The sequence below is a fragment of the Sturnus vulgaris genome, chromosome 1, assembly GCF_052056855.1.
Source record: "Sturnus vulgaris isolate bStuVul1 chromosome 1, bStuVul1.hap1, whole genome shotgun sequence".
NCBI classification, from domain to species: domain Eukaryota; kingdom Metazoa; phylum Chordata; class Aves; order Passeriformes; family Sturnidae; genus Sturnus; species Sturnus vulgaris.
In genome coordinates this window covers 49,240,438-49,268,250 of record NC_142243.1, presented here as the reverse complement: position 1 = coordinate 49,268,250, position 27,813 = coordinate 49,240,438, and the positions used below count along the sequence as shown (strand labels likewise).

The 27,813-nt window shown below is 37.7% G+C and overlaps 1 protein-coding gene across 1 annotated transcript in view; it reads left to right on the top strand.

The window, feature by feature from the left end:
* The window catches only part of SUSD5 (sushi domain containing 5), a 37,967-nt gene that overhangs the window by 6,084 nt on the left and 4,070 nt on the right, over positions 1–27,813 (top strand). The window contains exons 3-4 of the mRNA XM_014887619.2: positions 11,049–11,167; positions 20,106–20,294. Coding sequence (XP_014743105.2) covers positions 11,049–11,167; positions 20,106–20,294 — 308 coding nt within the window. The remainder of the gene's footprint in view (positions 1–11,048; positions 11,168–20,105; positions 20,295–27,813) is intronic.

Genomic DNA, 27,813 nt, shown 5'->3' with positions numbered 1-27,813 from the left:
TTTCCCAGGTGAAAAAATTGTTGAAAATTCATTAGTATGTACTTTTGGTCATTAAAAAAAAAAAAAATCCCAAAGTGTCTCAAGATAAAAGACAGGGATCTAAACCCTAAAAATCATCTTCTCAAGACAATTGCTGAGATGTCTTGCAGGCTGAAGAACAGGAAAACTAGATAACTGTAAGAAGACCGTGGCAAAGTTGTTGTACAGGGTCTTTTATACAACCTCTGTATTCTGGAAGTAAGGAATGATGATGGGTAGGAGAAGAAATCATGGCTTTTTTAATCTAAGCAGTACCTCTAGTTAGTCCAGTGAGATCCTGTGCTGTGGGCACTGGAGCTGTGACTGTTAATAGATCAGCTGTGGACTGAATATTTTCAATATCAAAATTGTGTACTATGATAAAAACAAATCATAAGGATGGGAAGAAAATGGAGACTTTTCATCCCTTCTAACTTGCTGTACTCCATTCCTCCAGTAAACCTGCCCTTAGTATGGAAGTTTCTAAGCTATTTATCAGAAAGGACATTGTGGGGGCCTATCAGCACACCATTGCTGTGCAGTCAGTCACCAGGTCTGACCTTCACTGGAAAGCTTCACCAGAGGGAAAGGTTCTTCAGAGTTGGAATTTTATATTCTGGGGCTATTTTACCCATGGCTGGCCAAGCACCAGAAAGTATGTTACTTGCTTTATTGAACTGGATATTTTTGGCTCTGGGGGAAAATAGCAATTGTATACTCCCTAAAAAGGCTAAAAGGCTAATCTGTTTTAGCTGTAAGTTAATGCAGCTCTGTAGAAAGAACTGAGCAGTCAAGCACAAAGTGTGCAAATGAGACAAAGTTGTTTAAGTTGAACAAGTTCAGCTTCAATAGAGAGACTTACAGAGAAATTTAGATGAAAGGGTAAAATGATGCCAAAAGGATAATACATGCAGGAGGAACATGAAATCTACTTGAAAATATCTTTACGGGGCTCTGATTTACCTCTGTCAGGCCAGGAAAGATATGAGGACATTTCTATCACCAGCACAAAGAAAACCTCTTTCAGACTGTAGCTGTAGTAAAAACAGGCAAACAAACAAACATTCAAGCAAACAAAGAAGTTGCTGGAGTGTTTATGGAAGGGGATGAAGAATATGAAAAAAAATGTATAGGTCAGTGTAATAGCCTTCTTTGGAATACTATATGAATTGTCACTGTATCTTGGGAAAGCAACTGAAAGTGTCTCAAAAAAGGGCCCAAGAATTACTAAAGTAATGGAAAATCTAATAACAAGGGACTCAAATGATTTTACTAAATTAGTTATTTATTTTTAGAAATGTACTGATTCAATACTTTGGGCATTTACTTGATAACTGGAAACATGACAGCAGGGATAAAGAATAGCTAGTATACAGAAAAACCTCTCCACAATTAGCTAATATAACCCAGAGAAGGGAAATCAGGCTTCACAGCATGCCCACAAGTTAGAGAAGTATGGAAAATTATTTCCAAAATAAAGGACTCTTATCAGGGCACACCTTGTGTATTTATCTTGATGAACCTCCACATCTTTGAATGATAGGTGACCTCCCCACATCTGCCAGGTCCAGAACTGTTCAGGACTTTATAAGTTGGATCTAAAACCTTGGAATCCTCCCAGCAGCTGAGTGGTATCCAATGCAGATCACAGAGTTTTAGTCAAATACTCTACCGTATCCTCTTGGACTGTGTACATCAGAAAGGAGATGAATACAAGGGAGCATGATAAAAGAAGTTCCTAATTCCAGGAAGAATGAGGTTGAGTTTATTTATTTGGTACCTAGAAGGTATCCCAGTCTTTCCCTTGAGGAAAAACGGGTTAGACATTTGCAGTAGAAGTAAACACAAACAAATTATGTGATTGAAGTCATTACAGTGTTGCAGATTTTCTGACACGCTTCAGCCCTCCTTTCATCACTCAGATTTAAAACTTAACAGGAGCTCTAGCAGACATGTAAGGACTTTTTCACTGCTAGATCCATTCTCCAGGTTTTGCATAAGTCTGTGATTTGTTTACTTCTGATGACTATTTATGGTTTTAGCAAGTAATTACAGTCCCACTCCTGGTAAATATATCCATCCCTGTTGATTATTTTGTCCTTATTATTATTTTTACAGTCAATTAATAGCCTGGAAACCTGTGGGAGTTTCTCCTGTTATGGCAGAGGCATATCACTGAGTCAGTGTGAACATGTTTATATTGCCTTCTCTCTGGGCTGTACCTCTTCTATGAGCAAAGAGGAGCATTTGGACTAAAGACCCAGCCCAGTTTGGGTGACTGTCAAATTTCTGATGACTCTCATGTAAAGGCAGATCATCTATATTATAATATATAATATGCCCACTTAAGTCCCTGAAAACTGGGCTAGCCCAAGCAGCAGGTCTTGATGAATATGATTAATTTCAACAGATGCAGAATGGAAACTGCTTAAACAAATAGAGCCCTGCCAGCAAATCCAAAGACACAATAAACTGGATGGTTTTGTGGTTTAAGCAGCCTGAGACAGAACTTCTTTCACAGGAATAAGGGAATGTTCTTGTCTTGACCTTGCAGTTGTTCAGGACAACCCACTTCATGTTTCAGGGCTCTTTACAGAGACTAGTCCTGGCAGTCCAAGAGCTTTGGGAACTTTTTGAGAAGAGCTACTGAAGAGTAGGTAGGGATAACTTCTCCCAGCAAGCCAGAAGTGAAGCATTTACAAGTCAGTCCTGACATGTGTAACTTATAAAGCATTACACATTGCTGCATTTCATGAGATGAAATGTCATTAGGCAAGTCTCATTTGTCAGATGAGCCCTAATAGCTATTTATACTAAAAATGACACTCTTATAACTTACTTGCATGTCAGACAAGTGAGTCAGTAAAACCATCAATTGATCTGCCAGAATATAAATGAAAAAAGGTGGTAGAGTTCTCTGAAAGTCTCTCACTGCCATCTCTTGAATTCAGATGTCATACTGGAAAACTTTGTATCAAGTCTTCCAGCACTGGGCAGCATGTCCTGTAGGGTCTTTACTTCTTTTCTGAGGTTTTTGAAAGTTGGGAAATGAACATGACACAATTTGTCTTAATATCAGCACATTAGAAAACAGCTATTTATTTTAGAAGTTGTTAAACATCCTCAACACCCTGTATTAACATCCCCATAACAAATTTACTCATTTCCAGTGCTTTTGTAGGATGGAAAAGCTGAATCTGTCCTATTCCCTATTCTGTTCCTTATTTGCCTACAAAGAAATGGAGACATAGATGTCTTCTATAACAGATTTGAAGCTCTGCATAGAATTTTTCTGCTATGACAGACCTCTTGCAGGGCTGTCAACCTGCTCCTTTGTGTGAAGTTGCCCATGGCTGGTTCATACCCAGTCCCTGGAGGATTTATTCCAGAGGGGATAAGTCTGGAGTGAGTAAGCAGAGTCAGCTAGAATAAGCTCTGCTGTGAGAGTCTGAAGACAGGGTTTCTTTTCTCAGCTGACCACAGACCAGATGTTTGCTACTAGGAAAATTACTTCGTCTCTATTTTTCCTTCTTTTTGTTAGCTTTTTTGGTTTTGCACTGAGTGCTTTGGAATGTTTCTACAGTGTCAAACACAACAGGGCCCTCACTCCAGATGACACCAGTGGGAAATGTAATAATAAGGCTCAAATATGGCATTTCACAAGACTACCTATTTATTTTTCTGCCGACTGTGTGGAACTTGCCCAATACCTGACAGTATGGTCATAAAAGCACATTTCCTGGGAAAGAAAAAAGCAATATCCAAGGAATGGAAGAAAGAGTCAGTTGCTAACCCTTGCCAGTCCTCTCATATGTATTTGTAAAGCCTTGGGCTTGTGGGTCCCTTCAAATTCATCCAGGTGTGCATGCTAAAACAGGCCCACTTGCTCTTTCCAGAGAAGCAGTCCTGGTGATATGTCACTTTGGCAAGCTCTTGGTTTTATTTCTAAGCTGTGCTCTGTTGACTGGTTGTAATGCACATGAATTTGTTCCCAGACATGTATTTGAGGCAGGTCAAGTAATTCCCTTCAAGAGTAAAATCCAGACATAACTGACAGGACACGGTTCAATTCAAAATGCTGAAGTTGCTTATGAAATTGTCTGAGGAGGTCTTGGACTACGAAATGCCTTCATGTCACAAATTCTAGTCCCACAGCTCACATCTTGTATCATGCTTTCCTAGAAGATGAATTTGTCTTTTGCTGCTTCTTGTCAATCATCTTAGAAAGTCTCATGCAAGGTAAAAACAAAGTGATTGTGTTTCAGGAATAGGGATTTCTAGATAAAGTTCAGCCAAGAAACTTGAATTTAGGAAATGGGCATGGCCAGTTTACTCTAAGGGATGATATCACTGAGCAATGTAGACATGAGCCATTTCCATCAGCTTTGGAAAGAGAGAAGCAAATCTTTTCTTAGCATAACTTGGGACAACAGCATGGACAAAGTATGACAGCTATGTTTCTTGTAAAAGACACAACCCAATAATTGAATAATTTTTAGAAAATTTACTTTTTGAGGAAAAGCACTGCACAAAAGAAAATACATATTTTTTATGTATTTTCTAGGACAAGTACCCAAACCACTATTTGCTGAACTGTAGCATCACAGTCCTCAGAGTTGCCATTTATTAAGTGAGATATGACTCACTTAATTTATATTGTATTTTTACTGGAAGGTTTTTTTTACAAACTCTGAGGGATTTAGCAAAACTTTAGCAAGCTTTGGCACAAAAGGCGTGGGTTTGCTGGTGAAATTAATTAATGCCAGGTTAGAAATCATTCCTAAGACCAAGGAAAATCACAATATTGAACAGGAAGGCAAGCCTGACTTTAGAGATGGAGTAACAAAATTGGGGTGCAATGTAACATTATTTTATTTTATGAAGACTTATAGGAATTTCTGCCTTAATCCAGCAAGAAAGGCAGAGCAAGAGAAAGAGCTGGGTGTAGTCATAGAGCACAGGATAGCAGTGGGCCTGTTGTAAAGTGAAGTAACTCATGTAAAATTTGTGAGAAAAATAAACACTATCATCCTAAAAGACATCCAGCAGCAATTCCAGAGGAGAGAGTGCAGTGCTGAAGGGCTTGAATGAAGCACCAGTGAGACATCACCTGCAATAGTATGATTGTTCACATGCAAGCCCAGAAGGTCTGGGCTCAGATTAGGATTAATCTAAAAAAGCACCTCATTAATCAAAAGGAAATTAAAGGTGATAATTTGTTTATCTGAACAAATGAAGACAGAAATAGGATATACTTACTCTTTGCAAATGCATTAGAGTGGCTAATACCAGGATTTTAACTTGCCAGATAGTTCTAATGAGGTTGATTTTCTACTTTTCAAAAGAAGTTTACATATTTTGCCTTTTTTTAGAATCACTCTAATGCTTTTTTGTATCTGAAACCCTTTCCTCTGAGAATGAGGATTCTTTGTAAATTAATAGCATTCAGAAAATATTTTTGCATTTTTTTAAACCCTTTGGTAACTAATCAGTAACCTCTGTTACAAAAGCCGTGGATTAAACTGGCGCCAGTAAAGTGAAATTGGGTAAAATCACCTTTCTAGTGATGCTTGACATGTCATTGAGCATTCAACTAGTCCAGGCCAGGAAGTAGCATGATTCTCCTTTACATGCACTAAGAATGCTCAAATTATATATTATACCTAGTGATATTAGAGTAAAATGGCTATATAAAATCTTTCATACTAGGCTACAGTATGAAAGCCTGCATTTATTTAATGAACAGAGGCCTTATTATTTCAGTAGTCATTTGTACAATTTTAAGCACAAAAGACTGCATTTTGGTGTATATTTTTAAGAATCTAAAGGTATTGGTTTCTGCCTTGGTAAGACATCCTTTTTATATTTCCAGTAGCAGTATTGCTGTTGGAATGTCACACTTAGCAGCTGCTTTCTTTGGGTCACATCCAGCCAAATTAGCCTCTATATTTCCCAGTCAATGGACTTTCCAAAGCCCACCTGCAATCCCCTTCATGACTTTCAGGGAAATTTTCTTCCCTTTGGTAATCATGAACATGTCATTTATATTTTATTCCTCATCAGAGCTAGCTTTGTAATTTGCAATATCCCAAAATACAGAGGGGAAAGACTAAGAATAAAAATCCCTTATTTTGGCTCCTAGACTACTGTTGGTTTTTTCCTCTTACCTAGTTACTGAAACAGAAAGAGTAAAATTGACCCACGAAAAAAAATTAGCACAACATGTTAAAGATTTATCTTTACTAAGAAAAGCGATGAAGTCTTTAACTTCCTAATTAGGGGAAGGTTTCTTACAGTATGCTATGAACCAGACTTTCACAGTGCCTCAACGAATACATAGTTACTGATGTTCTTCTGAGCCGAAGATACTGCAAGCTCATACTACTATGAATCAATGTCATAAGACCATTCTGACTCAGTTCAGTGAATTTATTGGCTAAGACTACAAAACCTAAAATCAACTGGTGGATAAAGTAGCAACTACAAGAAATATCCCACCTACTGTTTTCTATGCTGATGGATCACACTTTCCCATATCTCAGCTGTCAAATCCATGTTTTAACTTGGGCTTACTGAAAAATTTTCAAATATTAAAAAATTGCCTTGTAATTTTCTTTAAAGAAAGAAAAGCGAAATTATCAGTGGATACTACTATAAACAAAAGTTATAATTTATATAAAAATACCATGTCTTTATTAAAAATACCTTTATTATACATACATACATACATACAATTTATGACATAATCTATAATTACAACAGTTCGAGCATATAATTATATTTATTAATACCTATTTTATTATGGCATATTATGGCATATTGTAAAATAAATACTATTCACTACAGCTTTTCTGCTATTTCCATCTTTGAACAGAGGAATTAAAAGAAGAGCAAAATATACCAATTACTCATTTGTTACATAATACATTAGAAAAAAATGCAAGTAGCACAAGAGTAAGCAGAAGGTTCCTGGGAAGTCTGATTCATGCCCTATTGTGCTACAGATCAGATTTTTTCTTTTATGTGCACATCATTCTGCAATATCTGAGTCATGGCACAGGAAGACAATGATCAGATTGGCCAAGCTCTAATCTTTTATTCCAAGGTGGATACAGAAGAAGGACTGTTAATTGTTCTTAGTTGGATGAATTGTATTGTATATAGGAGTTAAGCTGAGGTTCAACACAGTGCAGAATCCCCGGTCTCTTGTTTTCTCTCTGGGAGGAGAAGAGGCATCACGAAGTAGTTTGTCCTTACAAGCTAAGTAGCAGTAGACTGACAAGATTCTCAGTTGTTTGTCAAGGAAACAAAGGAGACACCATTAGGCACCTTCCAATTTTTCATCAGAGAGAAAGGGCTGCTGTCAACACCACCAACCACTTTTTTATGTTACTGGATAAAATGTGGTACTTTCATGGTCTATGGTGATAGTGTTTCTGATTGATTTTTACGCTGAGATTTTGAGATCACAGTCATGTTAGAGTAATTTTCAGGGATGTATGAATGTTTCAGGCAGATGTGGATCACAGACATTTGTTATGGGTGATATGCTGTTCAAATTCAGTATGTTTCTTCTGAGCACATCTCCATCAGAAATCTCCACAGAAAGAAAATAAAATCAAATCTGTTTCTTTATTAATAGGCACAAAATCAAGCATTACAGTGCTCTGGGCATCGGATGACATTATATGCTGAGTAATGAGCTTAAGTTGAATTAATGCATGAAAGTATCCATAAATAGAATTAAGCATAAGTGACCACATTCTTCCAAATGGCTGTGTAAGTGGATGTATACCTTAAAAAGTATAAAGTTTGTGACATTCTCTCAGCCATGATGCATTCAGGGCAATGAAGCAGTCAAGAAACAAACCAGGCAGCAACACCTCTCAGCAGGGTGCTGGAAAGAGTAGGACAACTGCTACTGCTTTTTTTTTTTTTTCCGTCTCGTATTTCAGCATGGCTGTGCTGCTGCTGAAGAAATTTCAAGATTATGAATTCTGAATTGGTAGCCATTTTTCAGTCATGAAATTGTAACAAATTTAAAACCATCACATTCTACCTTTTAGAACTGCAACAAAAGTGTACCTTTGTATTTAAGTTCTAATTATAGATTAAAAGCTAGCATTTTAGGATTTAGGGGAACCCTCAAGAATTCAGAAGATAAACTATTAATGTGTATTTTTAGTTGTACCTGAAATCCTATTGACTGCAAAGAGACTATTTCTAAGTCATAGACATTGCAGATCTGATCGACCTGCTACTGAGAAATGCTGAGCACTCTTGAAACTCTAGTCATCAGCAGCAATAAAAGATTACTGAAGATACTAAAAGAAGGTACTTAACAAATTACTGAAGGTGTTTAAAGCTTGCAGGACTGAGCTTGAAGCAGGAAACCACTGTCAGAGAAGAAGGAATGAAAGAGACTAAATAGTTTTTTTTCTTTAGATTTTTAGAATCATAGAATCATTAAGGTATGAAAAGACATCTGAGATAATCAAGTCCAGTTATTGACCCAGCACTATGTCTTGTGTACAAGGCAAGATTTCTTTCATTTCAGACGGATTGCATTAGGATGCTTGCAGTTTTAATCAGATAAATTTTAATGCGCCAAAAATCCCAACTAAAGTCCTCAGTAGCAGATACATATAAATACATGTTAAAGATCTTAATTTAAAGCCTTTCTTTATGTGTAATGTTGAAACTATATGCAAGGTACACCTTTGTGAGTTTGGTCACACTGGATAGCAGCTGAGAAAGGTTCTTAAAATGAATTAGCTAATTGATGAAATCTCTCAATTACAAATGTGTAATTTATTGTACAATATTTGAAAAAAGTGATAAAAGCTAGCACTTTAAATTCGCGATATTACTCATGAGCCATGACCTCATTGTACCAAGGACGTGTCACCCACAGATAATTTTGTAGCCTGATGAAGGACTGATAAAGAAATTACAGTGTTTTGGGCAGAAGCAAAATACATAAATATAGAAATTGGAATTAGAAATCAGAAAATTCAAGATAAGAATTTCAAAAGTGGCTTCCAAGTGTCAGGAATTTTAGTCTTTGATAGAACATAGAAATGAGTGTGGCCTGATTTTCAGAGACCAGAATTTTATGATGGTAACAGTCTTCAAAACAGATTTGTTTTTCTTTTTCTTTTTTTTTTTTTTTTGAGTGGGAGCCTGAAGCCTAAAGTACAAAATTACAGATGAGAAGTACATTTTTTTACAATCATATCATTATCTGTCTACTCAGCCTTGCAAGACATAATGGATCCAGATATCTAAGCAACTGAGTAATTATTGGAAAGATTAAGGTTGATGAGTTAATTTTTGAAGGGAGGCATAAGTGTGTCATTCTCTTAGACACTGTCAGACCCAGTGGAGCAATATGTGAATATTATATACATACAGAAAATTTCTAATTGATGTCCTGATCCTCCCAGTCATCTGAACTCATTTTGGCAGACCAAGTTGTTTTTGTCTAAGTGCTTAATTACTGACTTAGAGGTCTCAGACTTTAAATCTATTAAATTCTGAGACAACTGGATTTAAAACTTCTAAGGACAGTGTTACCGTTAAATAGGGATTTTTTTTTCTTTTCCCTCAAAAAATCAAGTGCAGCTTTCTTTACAAAGGAAGCATATTTGGTTTGAAATTGTAAAGGAGCGTTCAGCAGGAAATGACATCATGTTGTTTTCCAGAGGAGAAGTGTGGCAGGAACCATTCTCATGCATATGCGTGACCACCACCATACAGCTCATTTCATGTTACTTTTGCTTGTTTATATTAAAAGAATATTAAAGTTACCTATTTAATTAATTGAAAGCTAACACACGCCTGAATGAAAATAGTCTGTATAACCATAATTCAGCCTATTTCTAGAAATCGTTATATAATATTTACGTGCATGATAAAATACTGGGTTTCCACTGGATCTTTTCCACTCTCAATGAATGGGCATTTTATTTACTTTATTTTTTAATATTATTGTATTTTATTTTATCTCATTCCTCAAATTTAGTGGAGGACTGATGGCACATTAGTTCAACCATTGCACAGTACAAAATGATAAATTTCCTCCACTGGAAGGATTTGTTCTGTGGAAAGGATTTTTATCTTCTTTTCACTAGAATAGCTGGCTATGCAACATTTCTTCAAGTTTGCTGTCCACAAAAATATAAACCCACAACATTAATATCCAGCTGCAAAAATTTGGGCTCGAATGACTTTCCCAGCCTTTTTAACCTTCAGTGTAACAATAAAACCAGTATTTTCTACAACAAACTCTTCCATTTGCTGGCTTTAAGCAGCCAGTACAGCTGAGAGAAGAGACAATCAGTAAACTCTTACTTCATCAGCAACATTTACAGGGTTGTAAAATCCAATACAGATCTAATGCCTTTCTTCAAGCCTATCAGGGGCAACAGGATGGATAAGGTATTGCTGAGAACCAGAAGAAACCAGAAGAAATGGAATTTACTCAAAAGTGTGAAATTGCTATTAAAAAAGAAATAAAATAAAATTTAGAAGCTGTTTTTCTTCCAAGAACCCAAGCTAGATTTTCTGAGTTTGCCTGTGTTAGCTTTTGAGCAGTTAAATATTCAGCCTTAATGGTTCTTTAATGTAAATGCTAATGATTTATAAAATTTCAGATCAAATCTTGAGTTTCCTATTCATTTCTATCCAGGTGCCATCCATGGGAATATGTATTGCTGAAATGTGAGAGCAAAATATGGTCTTAAATAGGGTATATGTCTGATATTTAGCATTATTACAGAATATAATAAGATAAACATCCTTTATTGATCCCTATGCCTTGAACTGATCTACAGCAAACATTTTTCTAATTACTTCTACTTCTTCCTTGACTTTTCTTCATAGATCTTCCCACACTACTACTTTACGTGCCAATGCTGAAACAGTAAGCTGAGGCTAAAGCCTGACTACTCTGATAAAAAAATCTCCAAATTTCACCTGCATGTAGAACTCCAGAAGATTTCTGATTTTTTTTTTCTTTTTTATTTTAGGATAATTATATGCAGAAAGATGGGCAGCAAACTGAAGAGCATGAAAGCCATTGATGTTAAGATTGAAACCGATCCCTTTGTGAATGACCAATATGATGCTTTTTGTATAAAGGATGAAGGTCAGCACTGATATATTTTTGAAATAATGCAGAGTCGTCACTGTCTTGCAACATTAAACATTTTGCCTTCAATTTTTCTACTGCTGAGAGAGAAAAAGGGAATGTTAAGGGATAAATCCTTGTAGTGATTGCCCACTACAAGAGCCAGCTGCTGCAAAGGCATTGGTTGCAGCAAATAAATTGTATTATCTTTTGTCTTTGCTGCAGTTTAGTGAGTTTGAACAGCACTACTGATCTGGCAGAACCCATTTTGGTGCTCACAGAACATATTTTATGGTAAGGAATATATCTGGCACCAATATGATGGAGATGGCTAAAGCATGTCAGTGACTCAGCACTGTAGCTGAATGTAACTCAGCAAGCTGGCTTTGACCTGCAACACACCACCCTGTTTTATATCTATCAGTATACAAGATTTGTGTGCAAATAGGTTTATTACCTCCATTTTAGCTTAGTTTTGCTTTGTTTTGGGTGTTTTTTAAACAAGTGTAGACCAGGTTGCTAGGGGCGCTGATGTTTCCCAGATGATTCTGAAAACCAAATTATTTCCAATGTAAGCTGGTGCTTTAATTTTTCAATATTTCAGTTCCAGAACCCACAAACAAAGATGAATTCTGAAGGCAAAAAGTATATTGTTACTGATTTATTTAGGCAGGATTTTATAAAGAAATTTGGGAACCCCCGAAACAGATTGTTGATGTCTGCAGTGAATTTTTGCATCTGATTTCCAAAAAAAAAGCAAGGGTAAGCTGATGGCATTTACCGAGAAACAGTAAGTTCACAGGGGTGGGGCATTCTGATAAACTGTCAGTGGCAGCAGTGTGGATGAAAATACTGTTGAAGCGAAGTGTGGCAGAGGTGATGCATATTTGAAGTATACCAAATCATTCTTTTTAGAAAGAATGATTTTAGCAGAGTTTTACCATCCTCTCAAGTAACCTTTGTGATATCAACTCCAGGCTCCATGTTGCTGTGAGCAATGCCAGCTCTGTCACGCAGTTGCTAATGTGGTCACACAAGCACCTTTGTGCTTTCTCCATGATGCCTCTCACACATAGGACCAGCTCCCTGTAAACATCTGAAAAACTCTCACATTGTCTTCCTTCAAATCTCTTTTGTCTTCCCCTCGAGAAAAACCTTGCAGTGGGTTGGGACAGCTGTGAGACGCTGAAATCATTGCTCTGGCCACTATTGTTCCATTGTGCCCTTGTGCTCCCCTGTCTGTCCCCACCTGCTTCATCGGAGCTTACACGTAAATGCTGGATCTCGGAAAAGAAGCTGTGTTTACCTTTTGCATTTGGTTACTACTCACGGTAAAGGGGCAGGCAAGAACGTAACTAGACACCACTATGCTGGAAAGGAGTACTACATAGGACTCAGAAATTGCATACTTTAAACTCTGGGGGAATTCAGACAGTCTGCAAAGAATGTACAAGTTATGAAGAATTTGTTTTGTAGAAGGCAGGGAATTTTCTGACGACAGAACGGGATGATCATCCATCCCAATGCACTCATCAAGTAGTCCTTACACACAGAAACATTTCTGGATGACTCTAAGGTTCCCTCCTCTTTAAATATATTTTAAAAACTGGGATGCAGAGCTGATGTTTGAACAAAAAGATTTAAGTGAAATTGTGCAGCAGAGCCTGGTTTGTAGCTAGTATGAAAAGAGCAAAGTCTGGAAAGGAAACAGCCTTAACATTACAATAGTAACACACAAGCTGGCGCAGAGCTGTTGTCTCATGAAAGAACATCCTCAGGGACGCCACTTCCAGTTTTAGCAAATATCCAGTAAGAAGCAGCAAGAGCAAACCCCGCACCACAACCTCACACACAGCATATCTGTTCTGATCTTAAGTACATGTGGCTAATAACTACATATCTAAGTTTGGATTAATGAGTTTTTTCTTACTTGAAACCTCATGAATATTTTTTTTAGTCTTAGAAAAGTGGACATCACTTTTAATCTATACATTTGTAGTTATAATATAGTAATACATGTAAGTAAAAAGGCGGGTTGTTTTGCCCTGTTGAAAGTGGTGAATCTCGGGTTTCTTACACTGGCACCTATAAGCCCTTTCATTTCTTTTATATCCAACAATAATAATGAGCAGACAGCAGTTTTCTTTCTTTGTCAGACTTGGCTGAGAAGAGCCAAAGGCTCAGACAGACTGGTAGGTTGAAAATAAATAGAGGGAACAGTCACATCAACCTCTACTTCAGAAACTAAGCTGACATTAATAACTCTTTGCAACTCTACCTTTAGATGTTAGGACTGTGCAGAATGCATGTCAAAACACCATGAAAGTTCTAGTACAAACCATGACAAATTCACTTTTTATTCCTTGATTTATAACTAATCTTCACTCAATTAACATTTACCATGCAAATGAGTGGAGTCAAATTCCTTAAGGAGACATCTCGTCATGTCCCTACACCGGGGCAGTAGTCAGATTCAGCAAGAGCTGAGTGTGCTTACAGCATCAGGCTTTTAAAAATAGAAGTCCTGAAGAGAGTGACAGTTTTTTGTTCTGTTTCTGAAATAGATTTTTATCTGTACACACAGAAGAATCACAGCAATTGTTGAGACTAAGAGTTATCTTTTATGGGGAACTGATTCTAAGGGTTCTGTTTGACAAGGAAAGATGTAGCTATAATGTTTTATGAATGCTCTGAGTATAACTGCAGTTTTCACAGTACAGAGAAATGTGTCTTCCCATCTTCTCATAAACACATGTTTCATGCAGCCATTAGAGTCAGAAGGACAACTTTGTATCAGTTCAGGATCTGCTGAGATCAGAAAGTTTCCCTCTTGGGCCCTGAGTGCCAAAAGATATCTAAAAATATATTAGATTCTGCCAATTCCGAAAATGCAGTGTCACACATAAGTTAGATTTGGCATACAGAGTGTGTATTTCTATCAATGTTCATAATACCTCAAAGTATAAAGTAGGTAAAGCAAGAAAACCAGAAAGCTGGAATTTTTCCTGCCTTATTTTTTTGTAATAACGCATACCATTCAATTCCACATATGTATGTATAATCCTCTTTGCTTGCTTGCTTGCTTTTCTTTTTTATTGCAGCAAAGGAAAAATCTCTTTGTTAATAATGTTTTACTGGTTCTTTCATTCAGTGATCCACTGATATTTACAGGCAACAAATAAGATCTGTTCCACAAGGCCTTGATTTGCTAGCACCACAGGAAAACGAAACAGGCCGCAACTTGTAGTAGAGTACAGCGTAAATGCAAATCAAACTTTTTAAAACACGACTGCTGGCTCCAGATATCCATCAAAGCTTGATGGCTTATGTACATATTTCAGTTATCCTTTTTCAGCAGTAAGAAAAAAAGAAATTAGTGTATTCTTTACAGCAAATACATTGTGTCATTTACAAGAGCAATCAAACTGCTGTTTGCTTTGTGTAATATTTGAGCTATTTCTTTGTATTTGTCATGCTCTGCTATAGATACAAGGTTTTTAGTGCTACAGCTTTATTTTTCATGGCTTTGCATATAGCTGACAGTTAATTCTCATTTCTCTGGTGATGTCACTTAACTAATAAAGCCCTTCAAGCCCTGTCTGATGTAAGAGGTGTTGGAATACCGGCACTGGTAGCTTACAAGCAACACTTGCATTGGCTATAATTGAGTTTTGATTTTTTTGTACTCATTTATCCAAACAGAAAAATTCCATATACTTTAGGAGCTCTGCAACTAAGAAGAAAAATAGACATCCTTACTTATCTCATTCACAGGTCTGACCATTAAGAGTTGCATTTTCTAATTTCTTAATGACAAGATGATATCCTAAAAATTCCAGTGACCTCTCTGGAAAAAACTCCGCTAAATTTGATGGTTGTAACAGGAGATATTTTATGTCAAAGTGGATGTCTCATGTCAGCTTTCAGAGCGTGGTGCACAGTTAAAGCAGCAATTGTAGATAATCAGATTTCAGTAAATTCCTGGTTCTGCCAGGAGATGTGGAAGCTGAAGTCTACATCTTTTTCATGTTGATTTTTTTGCATTGATCTCAGTCTATCCTTTCTGTAGAGAGTATTTTATCAAGACATCTCAAAAAAAACATCTTTACAGACTGATGAAATGCTCATAGTTCAACTAAAGAAGATGCTTCTGGTGTAATCTGGATCGGGGAGGAGAATTGCTGTGTTCTTAAAATGACATGTGCCAACTCTTCGCCATAAATGACCTGTCACAAACTCTTTTCCACATATGCTCTGAGGTTAAAGTTACTATTCTGAGGAGGTATTTTTCCTAAATCTAATCATGACTGAATCGGCTAATTCAATCAACAGGAGATCTCTTTAGTCCCATTTAAAAAAGCTACTGAGTCTCTAAGAGGTCTGTAACCAGAACTGTCACTAGCCCTAACATATCTGTGCTCAACACCCATATCTTTGCTATGTCATATTCCCATTCATTCACCAGATGTTGACTCTGTTCTGATTTCTGCACGTGTATGTTGAGGCCTTTCTTGACTGCAATGGTGATTTTCACTCCAGGAGACATTCTGTGCCAAATTACTGCAGACATGAGTATCTCCGGTGAACTTTAACTGATTTCCTTATACCTGTTCTGTGCTGTCTTACTCTGAAGCCCAGTCCCTCTCTTACTGGAGGTCAGTTATCAGTATATGGAGGCCTGTTACAAGTTTGACCTTGGTGTAAACATGTAGAAAATTCTGGAAGGGTCATGATGTCCAGAAACCCATTTCAAATGTTCAGGTTTAAGATATGATCTTGAACATAAGCAGACAGAGCATGGGACCTGCTTGGTGCTCTGCTGGATGGCCCTCAAGTATCAAGCAGATGCATCTGTTCTACTGGGCAGCATGAATTGGGCTAATTTTTTAGCCAGTAGCAAGGAAATACGTTGGTTTGTGGGAGGATAGATGAGGGAAAAATCAGTTCTCCAAATGGATGGAGAAGCACAGCCCTCATCTACCCAGCAGCACCACTGCAGGCAACCCCTGTGGTCAACTTAACAAAGACCACTACTGTTCCTCTACATAACAAGCCTCTGCCAACACATCCTCTGTCACACTTTGTGGCCCAGATCTGCCTCCTCTCTCTCAGCAAGAAAATGGCCTGAATGCTAGCACTGAGCACAGACTGTTGTTCCAAAGAAACCCATGCTCTTCCAGCTCCTGGAACAAAGGCTACAGACAAAAACATGAAGCCTGTCCCCAGAGTGGCTCAGTTTGATGAGCTGCTATGCCAGTTGCTATAGTTGCTATGCTATGCTATTCTGTATGTACACCAGAAGGAACAGATTTGGCAAAAGACTGAGCAAGAATTGTCCTAACAATTGAGACTGCAGCAGGACAAGGAGCCACAAGATACTGTAACATGGAAAATTCCTGTACATTTTATACAGGAGAGGACAGCAGCAAAATGGATGTAGGAACTGAGTCTGTCTTTGCAGTGTATAAGCTTTCACTTATGCTTGTCCATGCTGTCACTCAGTATGTTCTGCAGCAAAGGAATAACCTTACAAAGTCTCGCGTGAGAGAGAGTTCCCCATACAGTGTCAGTCCATGAACATCTTTAAAATCTCTGCTTTTCTTTCTATTCATGCATCAGCCAGATCTCTCTTTCACACTCTCATAATTCTGTAACCATGTCTGCTGTCAAATTTTACTGCAAAAATCCCTTCAGCTTTCTTCTTTCCAGGAAAGTAATAATGTGCTTTTTGAATCTGTTTGCCATAGTTAGCTAATGTGTTGCTTTTCTGCTTCTTCTGGCAACAGGATAATGAAGCAAGGCTTTGTAGATAAAAAAACTGTGATGTATAATTGTCCCATACAGCCTTGGGATCAACACTTCCCTCAGAACAGATACACAGGTCCCATTGGTATGGATGGAAGTGGCTACATAAATAAAATACATGAAATGTGAGGCTCTGTAGCCTTTCTGTGAGGCAATAAAATAACTTTTATACCTTTCATCCACATAAATCTCTATTCATTCAACTAGTTCACAGGAAAGGTATTAACTGCTAACTGCTCCTCACTTCTTGGATATCAAACCTCCATAAGATTCCATATAAACTGAGCTTTGTGTAGCCTTAAAAGTTTGTTTTATCAGTCAGTGTGCATGTGCATAACTCCCACTAAGTTCTGAAGGTGTGTATATCTATATCTATATCTACATCTATATCTATATCATCTATATCTATACCTATATCTATATATCTATATATCTATATATCTATATATCTATATATCTATATATCTATATATCTATATATCTATATATCTATATATCTGTATTGGTTTGAAATCAAAACCAGTGAGAGACTCGAAGTCAGTAATACAATTTAATAGGAAAAAAGAGAAAAAATAAAATACATGCAATAATATAAAAGATAAACCACTGACAGAGTCAGAATACAACCTGACACCCTGTCAGTCAGGTTCTTGGTAGCAGCCAGTATAAATGGTGATTGCAGTCCTCCTGGATGACAGTTGAAGCAGTGCTCCTGTAGAAGGTGCAGTTTTCCTCCGAAGGTCCAGCGATGATGTGGAAAAGGTCCGACTTTCCTCTGGGATCCAGTGGAAAGGACTGCCTTCGCATCCCAAACCCCAGTTTTTTATCTAGGTAGGAAAGGCTTGGCTCCTCCCCCTGGCTGGAGCATCTCCCAATGGGATGATGTAATCTTATCAGTCGCACAATAGGACTTAATGGCCCATTAATGGAATATATCTTCTGGAGGAAGGATGGGTTGTGAAAAGATAACGATGATCATCCCCCTGATTTTATCAGATGGCACATCATCAGAGGATATCTCCCACAGAGATAAGGATCACCACCCCTCCCACATTTTAACAGATTGTGAGAGAATACACATTTTTGCATTGTACCCCACACAATATATCTATATTTCTGTGTGTGTGTGTGTGTGTGTATGTGTGTGTACAGTACAGAGAACAGGCTTCAAAGTTTGATTTCAGTAGCATGTCCCTTACATTAGTGGCAGGTATTTTTCAGCATATCCGTTTGAGAAGTGGTTAGTCAGGTCTATCAGACAATTTCCAAAAGCCTGATTCAATGGAACTTTCACAGAGTGTGGATGTTTATCATAGGATTTTCATTTCACTACAAGAGAAACAACTCACAAAATAAATACAAAATATTTCTAAATAAGCATGTATTTACCTATGCCTGGGTCAGAACTGAGTAGATGGTGGGAAAAGCTGCAGCCTGAGACTCACAATGTTTTGCAGAACGTCCCTGGAAAAAGCCAGGAAAGGCTAAGTTTTTGCAGAGGGAAGATTGAAGAAACTTTTCTGTCAAGGCCATTGGTCCATTGAAAACTCTGGACGTGAACTGGTGTTAATGGAACTGTTGCTTGCAAGATCTTGCGGTGATGATGTCCTAAAAGTAGACTCTAGCAAAATAGAAATGGTGCTCTTTGAAGACGTTTCTCCTTCTGCATGCCTAGGAACATAGTCTTGGAGTCTTTTCAGCTTCCAAACAAAAGTATTTTCAGGAACATCATCTTTGCTTTACCAGCTAAGCAATCAGATTTTTGTACCAAAGCATGCTATTTCAACAGGAGAGATCAATACTAGAACATAGACCTAGCCGTGTGTTTCCCTTACCCAATATAATTACCAGAACTTATGAGCCTTTTAATTTTGGTTGTTCTGTATCTGGACAAAAGCAGGTTTTGGATCTTCAGTTACTTTGGCAAGAGGAATAGTTGGTTTTTTCTAACACAGCCAATAAGGGTTCTAGAACCACTGGAAAAAAGTCCCAGATTTGAGAAAGAATATAGAAATGATAATTTGTACCAGCACTGCAGTCTTTGCCCATTGGGTTTCTTGGTAAAATCCACGTTCTTGCATTATACTTTTTTTGTTTGTTTTGTTTTTCTGTAACCAAGAGGTACTTATTCCAAAAAGGACTGTAAAAAACATGGAGGAAAAAGGGACATGGCAAACCCCTTGTGAAGAGCTCTTTTCAGAGGGGAAGGTCTTTGAGGAAAGAGAATCCACAGTGCTCAAAAGTTCTCTAGAAAATCTTGATTTACCTTGTTAACAATGGCCAAGATCATTCAAATCTGAAAAAGAGAGTTAAAATTCAGTTTACACTGGTGGTGGCAGCTGTCAGCCTGCCTCCCCTGAGCCCTTCTTTAATGCAACAAAAACCAGTTTGTTCTTGTTCATAATAATTTTTCTTCCTGGCTTCTAATGCTGTCAGCAAAATACTATCAAACATCTTTTTGAATCTTATACCCTGGTATAAATTAAGCTTTTCAGATTCTCACAGACAACATAGCTCTCACAGAGCTATGCTGATGAGCCAAAGTCACTATTTATTTTAGGGTGTCTCCAGCCTAAGAAGGAAGATTTTAATATCTGGGAAGACACCTGATTTGAGAAAGGCTAGAAGATTAGAGATAGTCTGAAAACTAACTGGTGTTCACCTGGACTTTTCTTTCTGTGAGTGTGGACTGGGCCATTGCTCAGCCTCTTCTGGCTTCCTACAGTGTAGGAGAGTTCAAAGTGCCAGTCTTAGACAATTCCACAAGCATTTCTGTGGTTAAGAAAAATAACTGTGTCCAAGTTGCTTTCCAGTCCCAACCCGCCCAAGCTTATTTTAGCTTTTGTAGAATCAGGCAGGAAAGACAGCTTTGATTTGGCTTCTTTCCATGTTCAAAACAAAGCCCTTCTAGATGCATGACTGTCAGACGTCAATAATATCAGGATTATGGCATCACAGTTATAGCCCAATTTATACCTTCTCAGTTACAGCTGGAAATAATGAAAGGACATAAGGACATGAAACAGATGAGGTGTACAATTTTCTGTGGACATGTATAAGTTTATCCTCAGGAAACCTCAGCACTGCTGTTAGCACTGCATTAAAAGACTATTGCGAAGTCTTTACAACATCATCTCTTTTTTTCTTCCAGACAAGCCCTGTGGGGACCCACCGTCCTTCCCCCACACCATCCTGCATGGCCATACTGGCTTTGAAATGGGGGACGAGCTCCTGTATGTCTGTGCCCAGGGATACATCATGGGCAACAAGGAGACAGCGTTCACGCTGCTCTGCAACAGCTGTGGGGAGTGGTATGGGCAGGTCCAGGCCTGTGTCAAAGGTGAGATCACTCAGCATACCGAGCATCCGGCTGGGAGGGCACAACTTCCCAGCAGCCTAACCACATAGATCCAGGATTGTAGGGTGTGCCCTGGGCACTTGCAGGCCCAGTGAAGGTCTCAGTGAAGGTCTTAGCTGGACCAACAGGACTTCTATGATCCCATTGGTAGACATGTCCAAGAAACCTCAGGAAAAGATAACTTTCTCTTATACCTATATGAACATAACGTTTCTCTCAGGGTAGAAGGATGCATTCAAAATAAAAAAATCTTTTAAGCTCTTCATTTTGTCCCCTGGCTTTTTGTAAGAAGCCACTGGTTGATCAGAGCTTTTATTAGGCCTTTCCTTTAGCTTTAACACCCTTGAGCTTCTGCCCTTACACATATGATAAATGCTGCTTCCTTTTGTTAGTCTGGGAACATTACAGTTAGGAGCATTAAAGTTAGGAACATTAAGTTAGGAGAGCTGCCTGTGCCACTCAAATACACTGTGACCAAAAATGCGTATGATTTTTAAATTTGCCCCAATAGGCAAATAGTTCTCATCTTGTAACATGCCCCCAGGACTTTTATCTACAAACCCAAGAATAGTTGCCCAGATATTTACTCCATTAAAAAGAATGAAAGGTGGATTTTCTTACCAAATAACTTGACACAAGAAAATATTCTTCTAAAAAGAACCCAAACCACAAAACCCTCAAGCAAATTGTAAAACGATATTTCCTTAATTTAAATCCTCAATAAAATCCACCTTTATGTGTTAGTTAAATTCTACAGCAGTCTTTTAACTTTCCCCTTGTTTAAACATAGGTTGAACAGTGCCATCAGTTCAGGTGTGGATGTAATCTGAATTCTGCTTTTTCATGTTACCTTAATCAATGCATAAACCCACCATTTTTTCAGTATTTAAGAATGGTCATCAGAAAATTTTAGTATTTTTTGAGAAGGCTATCACATATTTAAAGTAATGTTCCTGGCAAAACAGATAATTTTTAAGCAAAGGAATGGGCAGCTGTTGGGTAGCTGAGCTATCTATATGGGCTGGAGTTAGTATATCTGTTTTAAAACCTATATATTCCTTAATGTCCAGAGGCTTGCAAGGAGTTATTTTTATTCATTAATATACCATCAGGCATATAATAATGAGAAAAGTTCAAACTTATTCTTAGTAGAAATAGGTCATGTCTGTGCACCAGAAAACCAGATTCTCAAACCCATCTAACTGGTATAGATACACAAAAATAAACAACGACAGCACCAGTGTTTTTCTGAACCGTTTCAGCTTCTAAAATTGTTTTTACAAACAGCAATTCAGATGATTATGCAAAATAATGCAGGGCATCAAGGAAGAACATGGAAGGGAAAAAGGAGGAAAGAGTACCTACATCTGATCATAGAAGAAAGAATCATAGAACAGTTTGGGTTGGAAAGAACCTTTAAAGTCATCTAGTACAACCCCTCTACAATAAGCAGGGACATCTTCAACTAACACAGTGGGTCTGTATCTTCTATAATCTGAACTAAATTGAGAATTCTTTTTTCTTTACTGAGGTTAGTGGAAATGCTATCTTCATCACAGATAGACATAAAGCTGTATTACACCAAGGGAAGGAAGGGAAATAATCAGACCATTTAAGCTGTGTGTGCTTCACTGTTTTCTCTGGATAAATAATCTATTTCCCCTGTTTTGCTCAAGCCTTTCACATAGCCACAGGGGAGAGAAAAAATATTTTAAAAAAATAGGAAAGTGTGGCTGTAAAATCACAAACATCAACACTGAAACTTGGGAGCAGATGTGATATTGTTGGTTATGATTTTTAAAATTATTTACATGTAGACTTCATGCTGAGGGTCTTTCTCTGATTAATGCTTTTCAAACGCTTTAAGGACATGGGATAGAAAATAATTGTTCAAGTAATAATTATATATTTAATCCTCCTGAACACAATTCCTTAAGAAAGAAGACTTCACAGGATGATCAAAATGTGTGATACTAGATTTCATTATTTTTAAAAAAGTAAGAATCTAGTGAAAAAGAAAAAAAAAAAAAGGAATTTAATTAAAAGGAGCCTGATTTAGAGTTGACCAATATTTTGGCATCATAGGAGAGAGAAGAACGATTTTTAAATACTCCAGAAGTTAGCACACAGACTGATTTTTAAGTGCTTTGAGGCAAGAGGGCACCGTCTCTATCATGAAAGTTAATGATGGGACTTCATGGAGAATTTATATTCCTGTTGGCAGACTGGACCACTTCTGTCCCAGCTGGCTGACATCAAGGGAAACATGTTTGTGAAGACACTTTACTGAATATTTAAGTGCTATGTTTAGAGCTTAGTAAGATGATACAATGCCTTTGCTCTGCATCTGCACTGGGTGAACAACCGGGAAATGTAAAATGGTCCTGATGCTCTTACTCCAACAAAACGGGACCAGGGAGACAAAACTCTGGTCAGAGCATTAACAGCTATAAGGCCTGTTCCTACATCTTGCAATGTCTCTGAGACTAGGGACAAGTCACTATACTGCTCTCTGCTGCTTACTCCACCTCATCTGCAGAAGGGTGATGACATTTATCCAATTTATAAAGCTTGCCAGGATTTGTGGATGTTGCACCTTGAGTACCATTGTACTACTTGATAACTGCCCCATTATAATACCCAGCTGTCCAGGCAGAATATCAGACTAAACAGCAATAATGGTGTGCTTTTCTTGTTAGTGGAAAAGCATCAGACTGGCTTTACATTCCCACTTGCTCACACAGAGCAAATATGTAGTCACAGAACTATCATCATAGTGCCTAAATAAAGCAGTTAAATGTTCTTTGAAGTCTCTTTGTGATCATCTTTCCTGTCTGTTTTGATTCAGTGAGAAGAGATACAGTCCATTCCAGTACCTGGGATATAAATGTACAGCTATACAGTCAGCAGATTTGCAAATTAAAATTTAAAAAATACGTATATAATCAAACAGACATGTAACGCAAAATATATGGCAAAACATATCCTGAAGAATACTGTAGTAAGGTCTGAAAGCAGATGTATATGTACCATGCTGTGGCTGTCCTGCAAGCACAGAGACTAAACTGACAATTGCTAAATGAAATTTTTTTTTTTCCCAAAATAAACCATGAGCTCAATACCAGAAACATTAATACCAACACTTCAGTGGCAGGGGTCAGGGCTGGACTGCATTAGGCTGCATTCTCTAAGGTTTGCTTCCTCAAAGAGAAGGCAGATGGGATGGCTGGGAAATCATGTTCCATCTCTGCCCCAAAACTGGCTCAGAAGGATGTAATATATCTATCCATTTTTGTTTTGGGTTTTTCCTGCTATATGCTTGTGGCAGGAGAGTCTATAACTTCTACACATCTAAGGAATCTCTCCAATCACAACACTTGGATACAACCTAGTGTGTTTCGAGGTAGTCCAACTTTTCCATGCTGAGGACCATTCTTCTGACGTCAGTGTAAGGAGGACTTGGCTGACTTTGACCACTTAATCTGCAGCTACCAGTCTTCTTGCCTGGCTCAACAATTCTCATTACTTCACACATTGCTTTCTGAGTTTTCAAGAATTATGTTGGTTCACATTCATGTGGTCTGTAAGCACAACTAACTAGCACCATTTCTTCTTTTTTATTATTATTTTTAATGTGGGGAATCAAGCAAAATGTCTCTGGCTTTTGATCTTATTTGAGAATGCTTTTTTTTTTTGTTCATTCTGTGAGTGCAAATGAAGACTTGTGACAGACAAATACAATTAGCAACAAATATAATCAGCAGCAAATATGCCCATGGCCTGTCAAAACAATTGTCATGGCAAATTTGGTTCCCTTTTCAGGCCTGTCACTGAAAGGTTGTATTAGATTAATGTAAAGTATCGATCTGGCATGAACGGATTCTGCCAAATGGAATAAATTTTAAAAATGTTGGTGGGTTATTTATTTATATTAGCAGGCTTTCTACTGGAATAAAAATGATCCTCCTTTTTGTAGCTATTGCAAAAGACAAAAGGCACAATTTCTGTCTCGCATACTGTGGTCGACTAGAGAGAAGTTTTTGTGCCTGATCAAAATTAAATGGATAATTCTTTGAGAAGCTGTAGTTCACAAATGTGATTTATCTTAGGCAAATCAGTCTACATGCACTTTTCCTTTCCATTCTTAAAGACAGATGCTGTCTTGTTAATGTTTGCTGTAGCTACTTTGAGATTCTTAGACTAAAGATTTTTTTATACCATACAAATAATTATAATGATGGTCTATATAGAATCAGATTTCAATTTCCTGTTCTCCAAAAATACACCCATAAAATATGCAGAGCACTTTATGGTTGTCCAAAATAGCAACACTCAAAATAGAGCTTGGATGCCAATATGATATCTAGAAGAAAAATTAAACTGATCCTAGAGTGTGGAAGACCAGGGTCTTTGTTTTTACCTGTCTCTATGTTTGGTCACTGTTTTCACATTAGAATAAAAAACTGAAGGAGATGAAAGCTCTATAGGACTGGATGCTTCCCAAAAATAATTAATTAAGAATTAAAAAGATTTTAACTTTTAACTGAGTTTTACATCTCTGGTAGTATGTCATTTCAGCATCTCTTGCTGTAAAATGTTCATTTCAGACTCAGTAATCCCTCAGACAGTGAATTAAAACCCACTGATCCTTAAGTCTGCCAGAAGAGGGTCAAGACAGAACAATGACCAAATAGAGAAAGATTTTGATCTTGGATAAATTAATTTCAGGGCTGTCTCTTCTTAAAACCAGACCTACCTAGGTAGAAAGAAAGATGCAATCACTTTTAAATCAATTGCTAGCAGTTTTTAAAATGTGTATAAATAATGGTTACAATGTTTTGGATAAGAGATGGAGCTGAATCTAGTTTGGCTGTTGCTCTTCAGTACCAAAACTAAAATTCAGGGAACTGGAAAGTTGGGGAAAGTGCTGAGAAGTGAGCAAAAAAAAATGCAGAAGTTGCACAATCTAAACCCAGAAAATCAAGCTCACGGTTGACTTAAAAGATTGTTATGGCAATACGGTGTCACTAAATACTGAGTCCATGTCCCATTTGAAGGTCTGAGGCCCAGAAGAAAGAATAGAGTATTATTACTGTGTAAGTCCATCAAGGATCATCCAAATCAAATCTCCAGAGTAAGGGGGTCTGTATCTCCTTTGATGGTTAGAGAGCTCAATAGTTGCTTTCATTGTGGCATCTCATAAGCTAACATTAGTTATGTTGATAGTTTTTGCTATAAACTCTACAAACACAGGAGATCGAACATGAAAATATGTTAGAGCAGCTTTACAACTTGGGCCACAATCTGATTGTGAGAGGGAACAAGACTCCCTTATGTGGTGACAAGCAGTGCATAATGAGCTCCTATCTCAGGATCTCTTTAAAGCACAATGAGCAGTTTCTTCCCCCAGCTCTACATTAAGAAAACACCAATTCACTTCTCTACAGGTAGGATCATGCCTAAAGGCAGCATGGTGGATGGAGACTCGATTGATGGTTCAACAAACCTTTAGTATGTTCTGATAGATGGGGACTTGCACTTTCTTGGAAGCACATGTTTTTTCCTGATGTGGTTCCATAGGACCTTCTGCTAGAGGGCTGAAACTACATGGCAGAAGAAACATTGAAGGGAAAGAGCTTCAAAATCTCTAAAAAGCATATTACTACAGTTGTTAAGCATTCACCAATGACCTACTCACACACATAAAGTACTGGCCAATGAGACGAATACTAGCTGCCCATTCATACTGCTAACTAAAAAGTAGGTCTGGAGGAAACAACACAAGCATGTGGATGTAATTTTTGTTTGCAGATGTGTGTGCCTGCTTACCACAACATAAAAATTACTGTTTGAACCTCAGATGGATTACTGTAGAAAGTAAATGAGAGCCAAAAATAGAGGTTACAACAGACACAGAGGTGAAGACAGACTGTTGTGATGATTCAATTAAAAAAAGGAAACAATGACCATAGCAGTTCATAAATGGTGACTTCTCACATTATGATGTTCTAGTTCATATACATGCCACAGATACCTATAGGCTGTCCTCAGACACACTGAACTTTAATGCAGGCATGACAGATACCAGCTTCTAGCAGAAGTCTGGATGAGTAGAGGATAAAATAGTTTGAGGCACCATTTCCATGCAAAGAGAGTGCCAGTCAGGTAGAAAAATTCTAAAGTGAAAGTAAGAGAAGGGACAAAATGAGACTAATGTTTGACTGTTAGTAGAAGTGCTGCATTGTGATAGATAGTGCTGTGCAGAGCTTTGTGACTATGCTGCTAAAGTGCCTTGGTATTCAGCAGTGTCTTCCATTAATTTGTGAAAGACTGAAATACTATTGGAAAATATTTTAGGATTAATTAGAAAAGTGAGAGTCCTACCAGGAAGCTTTCCACTCTAAGAGTTGTATTCCCCTGACTGTTGAATCATCCTTGAACGAGACATAAGATTTTCCTGCTTTGGAGAGGATGGAGAGGATCTAGAGGATTATACAAGCAGATGAGGACACTGGGACCAGGAAGGTGAGAGGCCTGTTGTTGGCACTTGTGTGAGATGAGAGGACCTGCTAAGAACATCCAGCTCTTTAGCATGATAGCTTTCACAGAAATATTAACTCTTCAGGCTATTTGGGTCACACATTTGGGTTTCCTTTGTAAGATTCCTTTGGTTTCTGGTAGACCCAGACACTATTCTAAGGAAAATACCTTTTGCCAATGTTCATTCTGTTTTGGCACCTGGCTTAAGCTGTCCTGGCAAAAAGTGAGCTGGCATGAACTGTATCACCACTAAGTGGTTTTGGTCAGACTGGATTGACAATATTTCTAATCTTTCTTAAGAGTAGACCAAATATTGTTCCGCCAGAAGTCTGGAAAGCAGACTCCAAGGAGAAAGTGACTCAGGTGGAAATTGAGGTAGGCCCCAGATGAAAATGTAATTCAAAATCAGTTGACTGTAAAAAGGCAAAAAAAGATAAGGCTTTACGTTAATACAGTGATCTGTAATACAGAAAAATTCTCACCGTGATTCAGTTTATTTTCCATATCCCAAGGCACTACTTTTTATGACTTTTAATGCCAGCATAAATCTCAGAAATTATATCAACTTCCTATGGAGTAAAAACTTACGTGAACTGAAAATTAACCACTCTATCTAGTTTGGAAAATTTTTTATTGAGCTAAGGCTTTAGAATAGTGGGAGAAATATAAATTACAATGCACTATTCCATTCAAATTCAAAATTTTAGCTTTCTGCGTTGTCTTTTTGTTATGAGTGGTAGGTCTGTTGAGTATTTCTAAATCAAACTCAAGATCTGCAATTAATCTGCCCCTCTGTAGCACTCAGTTTCTTTAACAATTTTGTTTTGTTTTGTTTTTCTCTTTTCTCCATGGCAACATTTCATACCTTAAAATTGGAACCCTGAGAGTTGATCCGTGACAGACAGGATTATCGTGTTAACTAGGTGTTAGGCTTTAAGTGTTTGAGACAGTTTTCCAGCCT